The sequence below is a fragment of the Chelonia mydas genome, chromosome 1, assembly GCF_015237465.2.
Source record: "Chelonia mydas isolate rCheMyd1 chromosome 1, rCheMyd1.pri.v2, whole genome shotgun sequence".
In the NCBI taxonomy this organism is placed as follows: domain Eukaryota; kingdom Metazoa; phylum Chordata; order Testudines; family Cheloniidae; genus Chelonia; species Chelonia mydas.
In genome coordinates, this window is record NC_057849.1 from 109,016,157 (window position 1) to 109,032,221 (window position 16,065).

The 16,065-nt window shown below is 43.4% G+C and overlaps 1 protein-coding gene across 1 annotated transcript; it reads left to right on the forward strand.

The window, feature by feature from the left end:
- The first annotated feature begins 2,010 nt into the window (after window positions 1-2,010).
- Window positions 2,011-15,182, forward strand: PROZ (protein Z, vitamin K dependent plasma glycoprotein). Its single transcript, XM_007063894.3, has 8 exons — window positions 2,011-2,211; window positions 4,139-4,302; window positions 6,085-6,109; window positions 6,990-7,103; window positions 10,007-10,138; window positions 13,059-13,147; window positions 13,883-14,006; window positions 14,513-15,182. The coding sequence occupies exons 1-8, from the start codon at window positions 2,142-2,144 to the stop codon at window positions 15,028-15,030; spliced, it is 1,236 nt and encodes a 411-aa protein (XP_007063956.1). The 5' UTR covers window positions 2,011-2,141; the 3' UTR covers window positions 15,031-15,182.
- The last annotated feature ends 883 nt before the right edge of the window (window positions 15,183-16,065 follow it).

Consider the following 16,065-nt stretch of genomic DNA (forward strand, 5'->3'; position numbering starts at 1 on the left):
CTAGGTCCACATTAATGTGCCATCTCTCTGAGTGCTCACAATGTTATTTACGAAAAAGAAATCCAAGTGAACAAGAATAAAGAAGGCTGCTACTCTGAAACCTGTCCCGAATAAAGAAGTGCCATATGGGGAGACACTAGAAGAGTGACTTTTTTAAAAGCTTTCTTGAATTTTCTATAATAATATGAAAATACAAAGTACAGATTGCTGCCTTGATATTACTGCAAAGGCAGTGCTATATGTGAGTGGATCCATTTTGATTTATGTCCAGTGAAATAAAGGCATAGGACAACTACTCAGTAGATTGAGTTTTCTTTAAAAAAAACAAACCCAAACAATAACATAAAGAAAGCCCAACATGTAACCTAAACTGCAAATAATGTAGCTTCTGACACACTGTTTTGTTATTAACTGGATTGGATTAATTATCTTTGTATCCAGAGTAGATTCTTCATTGACCTTAATGTGCAGAAAGAATCAACTTGTAAAAAACATATTTACAATTTCTCTTTAGTTTCATCGGTGAGTCCTGTGACTATGGTGACATCAAGTGGTGACATGTTTTTAAGCTAACTCCATTAAGCAAAAAGAAAAGGATTACTTGTGGCACTTCATCGGATGAAGTGAGCTGTAGCTCACGAAAGCTTATGCTCAAATAAATTGGTTAGTCTCTAAGGTGCCACAAGTCCTCCTTTTCTTTTTGCGAATACAGACTAACACGGCTGTTACTCTGAAACCCATCCATTAAGCAAGCCAAACTTGCTGCGCTGTATTACTAATTACACACACCACACCCAGTACTGTGAGAGAGCGAAGAGGAACAAAGCAAACCCTGAAGACTCTGAGCATTTTTATTGTCATAAAGTCAAATATTGTGTGGGTTTTAAACCATGAAAATTTACACCAGTTTAGCTCAGTTTAGATGAATCAGAAAAAAGTCTGTCAAATGATAGTAATTGGGAATGCAGTACACCACAGAACTATGAAATGTTGTAGGACTCTAACCGGACAAAAGCCTGATGGTTTCCCTTTTTTATGCTGACTATGCACATGCTTTTGTTAGTCTCTAAGGTGCCACAAGTCCTCCTTTTCTTTTTAAGGTGCCTGTGTAGTCTGGGAGCCAACCTTTCTCAGACTATCAGCCAATCCTCAGATGAACTGAGCTCAATGGGCACAGGTGGGTGGGAGTCAAAGGCCCTAAACTACCTTTATGCTTCCCTTGATTCTTCACCAGGCAGGGACCAGACTTGTCCATGGTACATGTAAGAGTAGCCACAGGGATGCTCTAACTTGTGCCAACTAATTGTTTACGGTACTAGTGTTTGTACAGATATGTACATGTGTTTGCGTATGTCTGAGAGCAATTGGAGAAGCTACTGTAGATTATACAAAGATATCCCAGGTCCCAGTTCCCACGCTGCATGAAACAGAAAGTGGCGAGCTGTTGAAGTGGGTTCTTCCTTCACCTCGTCTGCGGGCATAGTACTGCCACTGGCAGTCGAAAGCGAGAGGGGAGGTGTCATGAAAATATAGCCTTACAGAACAAAGCCTGCTCCTGGTTATTCAGTGTAACCCCAACAGTCAATGGAGTTTTACTGGGGTACAATGGAGTTGAGAACATTTTCAGAGATTCGGAAAGGCAATGTAAGGAATTTCCTTACCCTGTTATTGCCCTGGTAAATAGTTTATGGGAACAGTCTTTTTACTAAATCCTAAAACAGTCTTACTGTGTGCTCTTCTCTGACCAGTTATCCTCCAACTTGTACCTGTACTGCACTGATGTATGGTACTAGCGGTCAGCTTTTTAGCAGCTCTCCCCGTTTCGTGTCATGCGAAGTGGGGACTGGGTTATGGGATGGATGTTCAAAATGTGGTGCTGCCCAGCAGTTTTCAGGGTAGCTGGCAAATCTGCTCCACCCTATCTGTCCAAAAGATAAGGGGTTGCCTCGTTCCTCGAATGGGAGCATTGTTGTACCACTAAAAAAAAATTTTTTTTTAGGTTGTCATTTGTTGACACTGATCCCAGGCATTGCCCTTAGAGTTACTGAACTTTAAACTTGAACATTTCTCATTTAGTGACTTCCCTGAAAGCTCTGCAGGAATGCAGGCAAGCTACAGTTAACTATTACAGTGGATCAAAAATGGCAACTCACTTTTGGACAATATGCTTTCTTCTTTTTGTCCTCCTTTTCCTTCAGACAGAACAGACAGGTATGGCATTTGCTTTGTTGTTGTTTTAATTTGGTTTTGTGGTGATCTTCCTAAAACACAAAAATATTATTTGCCTGGTTTTGTTTTAACTTTGTAGTACAGGCTGTCATTGAAGCTGGCAGCTCCTCATTTTCACCCACATTTCTCTTGCTTTTCTGATGCACTTTAGCAAAAACTACAATACAGTTACTGATGCAAAAACCTTGCTTTATTTCACAGTATGTCATCTATTAACATCAGCAGAATGCTTTTTCTGTACTCCGTACTTATCATCCATAAAGAGTGCCCATATGTGCAATAAAGTGCCTTCTCACTTGGTCTTCCTAATCATCATTCTGATGAAAATTGAGTTTATGGTAGAAGGCCAGAAGACATTGCTTTTACGTGATTTGCATAGATGCACTTTTCTGCATTAATGCTCTAGAGTATCTCAGATGGATGGGAGAAGGAGAAAGACGCTCTGCATTTATGCATTACGCTCACAGTGATAATAGTAATGATTTTCTTTGAATTTCTTCAATCATGTACCACAATATGATTTTTAAAAGATATTTTAAATGCACCAGAAATCAAACTAGTGACAAAAATGCACTATCAATCATGCAAGAAAAATGAGAGAGACACATTTTTTAAAAAATATATTGTGGCACTAGATAGCTTTTTTTTTTTTTTTAATCATGGAACTGATTTTTTTAAAACAGCATAAACGGTGCTAGAATTAGTCTGTTCACTTGTTTTTTTTTAAAGGTTTAACTAAGAAATTACATACAATTTCACAATATTGTTCTGTTACTAAGTATCATGGCCCCCAATTCCTTGATCCCTCATCAGATCCACATGGTTCTAGCCTCCGCCACCCAAGGAACTGGTCTTTTTTTCTGGCCATTGTACATTATATTTGCTTTCCCTAAACACGTAAATTAAAAACCAAATTTGGCCATCTTTATTCAGCCAAGACTGTTGGTGGAGTCAGTCTGAGTAAGGAGTGGAAGATTGGGCCCTTAAATAACAATTGAGGCACAAATCGTTCCCTCCATCTTTGCAGAAGGATTTAAAAACCCCATATATCCTCTCCCAATGGCTATAAAGTGGGGAGTGTTGCCTTTATGGTAACATTTCTCCTCCCTTCCTTGCCCTGTAGAAGCCCCTTCCACACGTTTTGTGAATTTGTTTTGGAGGGGTGGCATGAAGCCAGGGTGAGAGAAGAGGCTGTTAGATGGACTTGCCTAATTCTCCCTCCAAGAAGAATTCTGCCGGCAATTAAATATGGAGTCAGCACTCACTTTACCATGCAATCTGTCTGTACTGCAGAACTCCAGTTGAAGAAGAGGGTTCTGGATAAGTTTGCTTGTTACAGAGACCCTGGTATCATGACTCCATCTGAACCAGATTGTCATGGAGTCCAGGACAGAGCCAGGGGCAATGGAGGCAGGGTAGGAATACAGGACTGCCATGTGGATGGCCCTGCCTCTGGTGGACTCCCTGAGATCTGGGAATTGGCAAGGTTGAACTAACTTCCTATTCTACAGGGTTCAAATCCTGCACTTCCCAATGGAAAATAAAGACAAAACTTAATTTGTGTCAGAGCTTTCCAAGGCTGAGCCCCAGCACCTCTAGGCTCGGCAGTTCAGAGCCCTGGCACCTCCTGGCTTGCTGCATCAGTTACGAAAGTAAAAAAATTGCACCTCTTTCATTACAAATTAAGCACTGGGACAAAATTCCATGATTTCCCAGCCCAATCTGGGCTAAGAAAGTAGTGCTGGTGCAGTATATGCACTTATACAACTTCAACGTTGATGCAATTCCTTCATATTTCTCTTCATATTAAAAACTGCCTGCTTCCTGACCTATTTTAAGAAGAGACAGAAGTAGATAACAAAAACGTCTATATATTTACATTAGTGCCTCTTGTTATCCAACTTTTCAGTCTTTCTATCAGCCAACAATGCAAATCAAGTTATCTCAAGACATAAGCGTGGGTCTTTCCTAATTATTGAGGAGTTCTTTCAAGGCAATTTGGAAAGAGAGTGCCTAGAAGAAAGATGCACATATGAAGAGGCAAGAGAAGTATTTGAAGACAATGAAGAGACTGTAGGTATTTTTTTATTGTTTGTTTTTCTAAGAATTGCAACACTTGCTGCTTCTTAGCCCATCGGAACCTGTCTACGCTGCAGTAATGTTTGATTCTTTGCGACCTAACAGTATTGCCTAGATTTCTCTGCAATGTGAAATCAATCTTCCATTGCACTGCAACACTTTTTTTGCTCCAGTGTTCCAATAAGGGATTGATGATGGGAGAAGGGGCCAAGAAAGAGGCGGTGACTCCCTGGTAGGGCCAATCAGCAGCAGCTACGAGGGGAGGCCCCCTGTCCTGACCAGCGGGCAGATGCCTCCGAGTACAGCATTGTGTAGCGTGCTACCTCCCTGCAGTGCATGGGGTGCATTTTAAGGGAACCTTGCCAGGGGCCCTATCTGCAGTGAGAGTGAGGGAAGCAGCTGGGGGAGGGGGATGCCAAGGCCAGCAATATGGGTAGTGGGGCTTCAGGGGGAGTTTGGGAGGGGTTGGTGATGTTGAGAGGCTGGTGCCGCTGGCGTGTGTGTTGGGGGGGTGAATCCAAGAGCAGTGTTACACACACACACACACACACACACACCTCTGCTCCCAGCTGCATCTTTCCTGGCTGGGATCCAGCAGGGGAAGCAGCAGGAAAGAGGCTTGCTCAGCAGGCGCCACAGCACACACCAGTGGCCAGGAAGAGCGACAGCATGGAAAAGTCCACTGCCTGCTGTGAGATTCCGGTGGGACTAAGGGACCAGATGCAGGCCTGAGTGACCGGATGGTGTGAGACGTGTGACCAGGGGGCAGGAACAATGCATGTGGTGGGGGTGCTGAGAGCCAGTGAACCAAACTGTAAACCCTGTATAGAATGGAAGCCACTTCAAGCCAGGGGGGTGCATTAGCACCCCCAGAGCCTCTCGTTCCAACACTTATGGGTGTGACACTTGGCATCCTTGTATTTTAATGCTTGCTCCAACTCCGTTAATGTTAAGGGGAGTGGTCCAAAGCCTCAGAGTCCTAGTCGTCTCTCCAATTAACCAGCACGATCAGTATTGCCAATTCTGGGAGAGCAAACATCATGAGAGGGACCAAATAAATCAATCATGAAATTGGCATAAATATCATGAGATGTTTTTTAAGTTATATAAATCTTTTTCATCTGTTCTGATGCTTGAAATGTTAGGATGGTTTATGCCTGCACTTCAGGAAACTCAGCCTGAAATGTACAAAAATACACACACACCCTGGGGGAACTCCGCTCTTTCACACATCCTTTAAAACAGATTTTATATTTAAAAAAATTAACATCTGTCACTGATGGTACAATATACAACAAATCACACACTTCTCAACTTTCTGCCATTTGGGGCCCAGGTGACAGAGCTTGGGGCTCCCTTCCTAAGCTGATGGTGTTGGTGGGGGAGGATTTCAAGTGGTGATCACTGCCAGACTTGGGGACAATGGGGTTAGGTATTGTAATTGATGCATTGTCACATCATTGTCTAGATGTTTCTTACATGCCACACATATTTCTTCTTCCCTCCCTAACATTTTTTCATAAGAAATATTTATTTTGGAATAAAGCAATAGGTTCTGATCCTGTGCTCCTGACTCAAGGAAAAGTCTGATTGCGTTCAGTGGGAAGTTTCCCTGAGTAAAGAGGGTAGGACCAGGACCAAAGTTTGTATGACTGTTTAACTTTTAAGCATAGACTATAAGATTTATTCTCTTGCACATTTTTTGTTGTGACAAAGTATCTGTGGGAAAAGGTATTAGCCAAGAGATGTAACAAGATTTCTTTTTAATTTTTTCAGAACAAGTTTTGGGCTCGCTATTTCAGTAAGTTGACTGTTCAATCTCTTTTTCTAAAATGATTTTATGAAGTGATCATTACAGTTAGGATTATGGAATTTAAAAGACTCTCAAGTAGTTTATTCAATTTGCACTTTATTTTAAGTATCCTACTACTGTTTATCAAGCATCTGGTGAAGTGAGGGGAGAAGAGATACACAAAAAAAGAGCAGGAGTGGAGTCATTAAAAGCAAGCCATCTGAGAAATAATTAACAGTCAAGGCTTTAAATCAAAAAAATAGTGTTAGAATACTTGGCTAGATGCAATGACATTAAATAGGCTGTTTCTTTTATTGTTTTCCCTATGCAAGCTGGGCTAAGTTAATCTGGGGCTCTGGGCACTCCACAACATGAAGCCTTGTGTGGCTCCACTCACCCAGCACCATCCTATACCATTACCTTGATCCTTGCCTTGGAATGGCAGTGGTAAGGGGCCTCTTCTTTCCCCCAGGAGCAACAGCAAGAGCCCTTATTCTCTCAAGAAGAGCCAGGGTTGTAGTAGGGGTCCACCTCCCCCGGCTTCCCGAGATGTAGGGATGGCAGCAAGGGGGTGCAGGCAGGACTCAGCACAGCACCCAAGATATATCTGCATGGGTGGGTAGTTGGGCCAGCCCTGCATGCACCCTCCCCGCCCGCTTCAGACACACACAGGCAGGGCATTCCCAGAGCAAGGGTCTTAGACCAGATCTACACTACAAACTTTTGCGGGCATTCCTGGGTTGGTCAGAGGTGTGAGGAAATGTGATTTGTGACTGACCAACAGCTGTGCTGGTAAAAGATTCCACGCCGGGAAGAAAGCTCTGTCATTAATAGGCGTTTGTCACTGTTGGTGACTCCTATTGCTCTTACTGATGCGATGTTCATTCAGGTGGCAGACAGTGCTCCTCAAACCCATGCCAGCACAATGGTGTGTGTCAGGACAGCATTCGCAGCTACACCTGCACCTGCACAGATGCCTATGAAGGACAGAACTGTAATTTCGGTAAGGCAACATTTCCTCTAGAGGCTATAGTGGAAACTATATGGACCTCATGCAGACAGTCTATATTGTTTGTTTTATGTTAAAACATGATTCCTAGCGGAGGATGCATGACAATGACACATGGGAAGAGGGGATATGAATTGTTCATCTCAACAGCCTGGGGTAAATCCGTTAAAATGTTAATGCCGCATGCGGCTGCATTAACTTTGCTGTCCCCTGTCACCTTCCTTCTATCCTGGAGAGATTGAGGAGGCGGCAAAGGGCACGAGAAACCCTGGCAGCATGACACCAGTGAAGCCACAATGGAGGCAGGATTGAGAGCCTGGAGCCAGGGCAGAGGGCCTCTGCGTGGATGGCCCTCTGCTCATCATCCAAAGGTTCTCAAAGCGTGGTCTGCAGATCACTTGTTAGCTGGTCACATGGTTCTCTCTCTACTCCTTGTTTCCAGATGCTATTGCATTGAATAATCTAAAACTACCTTAAATATGTTCCTAATATAACTTCTCCAGGTTATTTTGGCTGTAGTTGCCAAAGGGAAACTGTATGATTACAAATAGTGGGGAAGATTGTCCCCACCATCATGAATGAGAGGTCAGCAGGTGCCCCCACAGGACAATCCAACTTCTGAAAATGTTTGGCAACCCTGCTGTAGTGGATCCCTCTCAAGGGACCCAGGGAGCGTGTATGGGAGCTAAACTACTGCCCATCTGATCAAATGGTCTGGGGGAAACTCAATGGGTGAACTTTGTGGAGGTTTCCTCCGTGGTTCCCAGGATGCTTTTTCTTTGGGTTTTTTTGTTAGAGGGGGAAATCCACCTCAGTTTTACTCTGTCCTGACTCAGGCAAATATCCACTGACTTCAGTGGGAGTTTGCCACAGTAAGAACTGAGTAAGGACAAAGGAAGACTATCCTAAAAAGTGAATTTCTCTATGTCGATGTTATCCTTTAGAAAAGACTGAAAGATTCAAAGCTGAAATTTTCTGGGAGCCAGAATTAGGAGTCCCAGCAAGGCCTCTTCCAATGTGAACAGGCTAATTAGTCACGAAGATCTGACTCGTTAGAAAGTATTTTGTTGGGATTCAGACTCACGGACCCCCATTTTCCACATCAGATACGCAGCTTTTTGATGAATAAAGATAATGTAAATAATACTTGTGCTCTTCTTAGGTCTACTCTGCATTTTACAAGCGCTTTTGAGCAATTTGCTCAGAACTTGAGCGCATCCTTTATAATTAGTCAGTTGTTACTATTTACTGTTTTATTTACATGACAAATTGGAGGACAGAGGCAGTCTCATTCACATGGAGCTGACTACTTTTTTTAGAATTCTCTGTTATAGAAAGTCCTTTACACTGATAAACTGACTGATGACAAAGCTTAACTGTTTTTCTGGTCCACTTAAGAATGTGAATGGATATAAATCTAACTAGACAAGGACAGAAAAAGTAATAGTACTTAAAAACACGTTGGGCCAGGTCCTTGAATCCGCTGCTTAGTGCTACTTCACCAGCCTTAAAACCAGTGGAACTGGTTATTTGGAGGTTTGCCCTGGTATGGAGGAATCCCTGGGTGCTGTGAGCCAGTGTAGCCCCTCTGGCATAGGTGGTGTAGCTGGAAAAAGGGGCAATGGCAGGGTGATGGGTCTCATCCGCTGGGGGAGGTTGTGCCTCCGCAAACAGCCTGGTGTGGCCCCACCATGCACCGCCTCTGGGAGGCTCCCTCCTGCAGTGCCTGGTGCTCTGCCTTGGCCCAGGCTGACTGGGGCTGAGGCTGGGCAGCCTACCATGGGGACTCGGGGCTGCTGGGGCTGCGCTGCCTGCTGGGTGCTTGGAGCGTGCTGCCCGGCACTCCGGGGCTGAGGGTGCTGTTGCCACACCGCGAGGTGCTCCAAGGCTGAGGGTGCTGCTGCCGTGCCACCCAGCACTGGGGCCTGGGGCCACAGTGGGGGTGCTCTGGGCTCCTGTGGGGGAAGGGGGCACAAGGGAAGGGGAAGGGGCAGAGCCTCAGGCAGAAGAGGAGGGGCTGGGGGCTAGCCTCCCACAATGGCCAGGTCACCGGCCGCTCATTGGCAATGGCCACAGTCATCTTTAGCTCTGGCAGTCCCCAACCATGGAATGTCTCCTTGGGGACCACTGCCACTGGCACAACTTAGCTCAGCCCTTGCAGCTGGACCTGCACAGCCCCAAGCCTCACAGAGCCAAAAAAACGGCTTAAAGGCAGCTTTGGTGCCTCCTCATCCCTGAGCTGTGCCAGGTACCAAATGTCCAGTCCTGGGGATCTGCCCATTATTTTTAATATTGTTTAGTGCCAAAGCAACTCTCAAGAGTTTGCCCAGCTAGGGGAAGCTGAAGAGACTGGCTCTGTTTCAGAGGCAATACGTGCTTCTTTTATTTTCTGTTCTCTTTTACATTGGTTGCTATTAAGTTTAAATTTTCTTGGCATGAGCATAAGAAGAGCCAAAAAAGAACAGCTTAAGTCCTTTATCTTTTAAGCAACTTGTGCTTCCATAAAAAGTACAATCATTCTCTTCTTTCAAAGACACCTGGCACTCAGTGCCAATACCTACAAATATATGTCATGGCATTTTCCATGTGGAGAAGAGCCAGTGTTACTTTAGCTAGTATAACCTACAAATGCAATCCTGAAATACATCCAGCCTGATCCAGTGGCATAGGGAGCAATTCACTTTACAATGACTTCATGGGAGTTGCCGAGGCTCAGTACCTCTCCAAGAAGTTAAAAAGAGGGAGTAGCAAGAATTGCTTAAATGATGAGCTCAGAAGAGCATGAAAAGTGAGCAAACGTCATTGCTTAGCAAAATAGGGCCCATGATGTGCAAGAAAATCCCAGTTTATTGCTCAATTATTGTTTCTTCGTGCTTTGCTTTTGTTATTCTCTTTAGCTAAAAATGAGTGTCAACACAAAACTAGAGAGGGATGTCAACACTTCTGCTATCCAGGATCTGAGTCCTACCGCTGCTCATGTGCAAAAGGCTATGAACTTGGGGAAGATAAGAAATCATGCATTCCAAGAGGTAAGTATAAAAAGAAGACAGAAGAGAGCATGCTTAGTCCCAGGGTAGGCAGGCTGGAGGAACGGCATCAATAGGAGCTATTATTACTGCACTGAGACCATTAGAGTGAACCAAAAGGAGGTGTCCTGAGGGTTCCAGTAATGACGACTTTCCAGAGGAAAAATGAATACAAGGTTGATCAAACACAGCTTCAGAGCAAAGCAAATCCTAAAATTCATTCACTGGCCCAGCTTTTCCAAACACTTCCAGTGTAAAGAGCGTCTCCTCTGAAGTCAATTGAGTTACGTCTTTAAAACAGGTTTCAGAGTAACAGCCGTGTTAGTCTGTATTCACAAAAAGAAAAGGAGTACTTGTGGTACCTTAGAGACTAACCAATTTATTTGAGCATAAGCTTTCGTGAGCTACAGCTCACTTCATCGGATGCATACTGTGGAAAGTACAGAAGATCTTTTTATACACACAAACCATGGAAAAATGGGTGTTTACCACTACAAAAGGTTTTCTCTCCCCCCACCCCACTCTCATTATGCAAGGTAACCTATTTCCCCTTGTTTTTTCCTACCCTCCCCCCCAGACGTTCTTGTTAAACCCTGGATTTGTGCTGGAAATGGCCCACCTTATTTATCATACACATTGTAAGGAGAGCGATCACTTTAGATAAGCTATTACCAACAGGAGAGTGTGTTTGTGGGGGGGATGGGGAGAAAACCTGGATTTGTGCTGGAAATGGCCCAACTTGGTTATCATACACATTGTAAGGAGAGTGATCACTTTAGATAAGCTATTACCAGCAGGAGAGTGGGGTGGGGGGAGAGAAAACCTTTTGTAGTGGTAAACACCCATTTTTTCATGGTTTGTGTGTATAAAAAGATCTTCTGTACTTTCCACAGTATGCATCTGATGAAGTGAGCTGTAGCTCACGAAAGCTTATGCTCAAATAAATTGGTTAGTCTTTAAAACAGGTGTGAGAGGAGAATCAGGCCCATTGTTTTTATTTTGCCTGTGTCTTTTTTTGTGGTTGCTGCCATGAGATCAACTCTTCCTGCTGCAATGAGGGTAGCACATGCCTATGCAGTGAATAGCTGTGAGAGCAGCACTGATCCTCCTACATCAGTGGGACAGTGCTCTGACCTATGTGTACAGGCTGGCATGAGACTATATCCACTCTCAGAGTGGGAAGCCCAGTATCAAGCGGAAGAGTCCTACCTCTCTGTTCCCAACTACCACGAGGAGAATACCCTAGCCTATGCAAAGAGGGCTTTGCTGGGTCCAGCTGAGGGAAAGGACAATGTCTCAAAGACAGCTGAGCTCCCTTCCAGGTGTGGAGGCCCCTCTACACATGTATGAATGGGGTTATGGTCTGGCACCAAGGTTTTAGGAGGCACTGCTCCTTGGCAGCTAGGCCACTTTTTTTCTCCCTTCCACCAGCTGACACACCCACACTGCTCAGTATCAAATAGCCCTCTGATCCCTCTGATTTAGGGTGACCATATGTCCTGTTTTGGCTGGGACAATTCCATTTTAAAGCCCTGTCTCAGATATCTTGATGTTTTGGGGGGGCAAAACTGGGTATTTGTCCCAGTTGCTCTTGCCAACTGATCATCACGTGGCAAAAGCAAATGGGATAAGTGCCCAGTTTTGCCAAGAAAGTGGGGCGTGCCCCACGAGTGAGGTGCAGAGGAATGTTGGGCGGTGGTGGGGGGGGGCAAAGGGCAACGCCAGCCGTGCACGACCGCAGTGAGGCCAGGTGGCTTGAGCCAGCCCCACATGGGGGATGGCTCAGGCAAGCCCCATGCAGTGTCCCATTTTCCCTTTGGGAAATATGGTCACTCTGTTCCTACTTCCATCCCTCTCCTCTCCCCAATGGTAATTCGTCACACACAGTAGCCTCTAGACATGTCTGTCTGACGGCTGTTGAATCACAGCATAGCTCCAAACTGACATTTATAGCCATACCACAGAAACAACACACTTAGGCACAACTGGCAAATTATCTCATCGGCAGACAAGTTGAGAAAGCAAGAAAGACACTTCTGTGGTGATATAGCAGCGCTACTTTGTGGGGGTGGAGGAACAGGGAGGATGGGGCCTACACAGCACCTGCTTGCTCTGTGGAAGCCATGAATAATTTGACTCAGTGGTTGGAAAGGGTGGGGGTCCTTTTAGGCCATGTCATCATTTTTCCAACTGGAGAAGGTCTCATGTTGGGCCTCCCTATATAGGCTAGAAGAACAGGGCCACGTTGCTTATGAAAGGGACTTTTGCTCCCCCAATCCAGAAGATGGCTGGAGTCCCTTTGGAAGTGAGGTGGATGTTTCACCAATTCAGTATATATAAGCCCAATCCCTGCCTCCTATTAGGCAGTTAAATATTTGACAGGGTAAGGGAAGCCCCTGGTGTAATACCTGGTGTAACGTATTGCAAATGTTCACTAGGTGGAAGTGATGTTACTGGTTTAAATCTTGTAGTAGAGGAGCGACCTTTTCTCCAAAACTGTACCTCCCAGCAGCACATGATAGTATATTCATAATTAGTGTTTTGAATTGCTTTGACCATAGCAATAAGAGAGAATATTATTTTGTCCAGCCAAATAGTGAAACAAGGTCCCTACCCCCAAGAGCTCACAAACTGAAAAGATAAGTTTCAAAGGGTTGGATTTTGTTTGATATAGATATCAAGCACTTGTTGCAATGGGAAATTATGAAAGAAGCAAACAATGAACCATTGATCTTCCAAAGTCATTAGCAAGTTACTAGAAACTGAGGATCTGGCCCTCTATTTTGGGGGGTTGGCAGGGGAGGGGAAGAACCAGTGATCTTAAAGCGTTAATGTGGGAACACCACAATATGTTCAGGGTAATGATTATCTTCAAACATCGCCACAAAAATTTTGCACGTCTTTTTCTTTTAACCATTCCTAGATCAGTGTGCATGTGGCAGACTTGATGACGCTAAAATAATGAGGCTGAAGGAAATTAAGACGACTTGCCACAGAGGATTCCCTTGGCAGGTATTTATAGAGATCTTTGGAAGTACTGTTATTGTAGAAACGTCTATAGTAAAGCTGTGTTCTCAGATGCAACACACCTTATCTTTGAGTACTTAAAATGTTTTTTTTTTTAAGTTTTAACTAAACAAGAGGTCAGATAAGTAGAAGCAAAAAGGTGATAGACAGAAGACAGCAAGACCCATTATTACAAACTTTTGTAGTCAACCTCCTTGAAAAATAAAAAACTTACTGTATTTAAATGTCACAATTTATAAATTACCCTTGGCAGCATCTCATTCCTTGCACTTACCTTTGCCCTACTAGAAAACTTACTAGTGCATCAAGTATCAATATAGCAGGATTCTACCGTTTTTCAATATAATTTGGAAGTCCTATGTCTCAGTACTTATGTAAGGGGAGCCCCTTCTGAACTGTCAGTTTCATAATACATGGTATATTATTCGATATTTAGTGCTAAGTTCTTCTCCCTTCACTACTACAACCCTATTTGATTTCTTTGCAACTGCAGCTGTTGATAGGTCCTGTCCAACTCCCATTTAAATCAGTGGGAGGTTTTCTGCAGCCTTAAATAGGAATAGGATCCCTGGGGCTAACAGGGCAGATTATGGACATTTCATTTTAAAGATAATTAAATTACAAATCTTAGCCGCTTATAATAATTCAATATTTTGCTCTTATCCCATAATACTACAAAGTTAAAGACAACAGCAGAATTTACTGTTTTTTGTTTTATAGGTCATGTTGCTAAATTTGGAAGGGAAAGGATTCTGTGGAGGTGTTCTTTTGAAGAGCAACTTTGTGTTGACTACAGCTGAGTGTGCCCTTCTGCACAATCATTCTGGTATCAGGGTTAGGACTGGTAGGTGATCACGCTTCTTTTCGTACTGATTGTCAATCTACGTTTTTGTGTTGTCAAAGCGTACTTTCAAAGAGTTTACATATAAAAATTGCCATTTCAGAACATTTGGTCTATCCTAGGAAACAAAGTGTCCGCATTTAAAAATATTTTGCTTATAGGGAACAATTGGCAATGTTCATTCATCATCATTCACCCCAATTTTTGTTGTATATTTTACTTTGTCATCCTGAAATTATAGTTTCTTCCTATTCACTCACACCTATATGCTCCTGAAGAGTTAAAAAGCATCTTCAAAATTTGTATAACCAGGATCTGATATGCTTAATTGCTGTAAAATCAACACCTACTACTAGCCTCTGTCTTTACTGTGAAACAAGGGTATAATCATGGTAGTAGCTATGTTGGCAGAATAACTCCCTTAACTATTAGCAATTAATCTGTGTTCAACTTTGGTGACAGATGCTAAAACTATTTCTAAGAGCAGTGACCATGTCATAACTTCACAGGGAATAAGAGCATGCATGGAGCTGGACAGGTAATAGATGTGACTGAGAAACACATACATATGCGGTACGACGAAGCTACTGGTGAGAATAACCTTGCATTGCTACAACTTCGAGAGCACGTTGAGTGCAACAACTATCAGCATTTTATATGTCTTCCTGACAAAGACTTTGCAGAACATGTTTTGATTCCACAGCTGGCAGGCACTGTCAGTGGCTGGAAACAGGAAGAAAGTGAGGTGAGAGGTTCACTAGTTGAGTTGCAGGTCTCCTACCTTCCTGAAAGGGAATGTGAACAAATACTCAATACAAGTCTTACGAACAGACAGTATTGCGGACATCACCCAGAGCCTGTGGATGGGCAGCTGGCAGGAGGAAACTTTATCGCCCATGACTACAAAGGCACTTGGTTTCTGACAGGTATTTTTGGAGCTTGGCCAACTAATGTAAGTAACTGGGAACCATTTATTTTCACAAAGACTTCAAGATATATGATGTGGTTCAAACAAAAAACGGAATAAAAGAAAAAAGTCCGGACAGCACCAAATCCATAACTGCAATTACAAAGACCACTTGGATGCAGCAACTTGGTTTCAGCAAGGTCAACCTGCATTGTGTTGTAATGTTAATACTGTAAATATTTAACTGTAGTTCATCCCTCAAAACAAATCTATTGTCCAATCTGTCTTTTCTCTCCCTTTCCAAAGACAGGATTGAGGACTGTTGTAGTAGACATATGGCTACTTCACTTTGAAAATAATTAGGAGTTTGAATTTGTACAGCACTGTTCATCTATGCTGATCCTAAGAGACCTTAACTGATTGTGTATTACAAATAAATGAATCACTTTCCCCTCTCACTGAAGTGTCCCCATTGCTAGGGGGAAATGCAGCTACTGTTTCAGAGACCAGTGGTATATGGCCAAATCCTGCACAACTTTATTCATGTAAGTACTTGCAAAGCATCCCCCTGACTTTGCTAGGATTACTTGAGTAAAGATTTGCTGAATCAAACCCTAGAATAGGAATAGTCTAAATCAGACATAGGTGAAGTGATTCCTCAAGTCACAATCACCCAGGTAGGCTGCTCCAGGGGCAGCAACAGACTGGCCCTTGCTCTGGCCTCGATTGCCAATTGATAACCTTGCCCCATTTGAGCAAAATAAAAAGTGAATGCATCACTACCATGTGCTTTGTTCATCTGACAAGCGTAATTTAGTTTTAATTATTGCTGATGCTTCATTGTATGTTTTGTAAAAGTAATGAAATCTCTGTAAGAGAAGAGCTCACTGCAGTGCTCTGCTTCTACATTCTTGCTATTGGGTAGGGACAGTCAAGTCAGAACAAGACAGTTGAAACAAAGTACTCCATTTTGATTCAAATCCTTCTGCCCCAGAGAACTGACATGCTAAAGACAAGACAAACAGGTAAATGAGACAAGTGGGCTGAGGTGGAGGCCAGGGGAGATGGAGTTACAGAAAGAATAGGCTGTATGCTACTCTTAGCCAATCAGGAGCAGTGATCACAACCCAGTCCCTGCCTCAGTTTTCTTTGTAC

Coding starts and splice junctions, on each gene's coding strand:
- PROZ (XM_007063894.3), top strand. CDS start 2,142: ATGGCAACTCACTTTTGGACAATATGCTTTCTTCTTTTTGTCCTCCTT. Junction 7,104..10,006: donor AGGACAGAACTGTAATTTCG/GTAAGGCAACAT, acceptor TATTCTCTTTAG/CTAAAAATGAGTGTCAACAC. Junction 10,139..13,058: donor GAAATCATGCATTCCAAGAG/GTAAGTATAAAA, acceptor AACCATTCCTAG/ATCAGTGTGCATGTGGCAGA.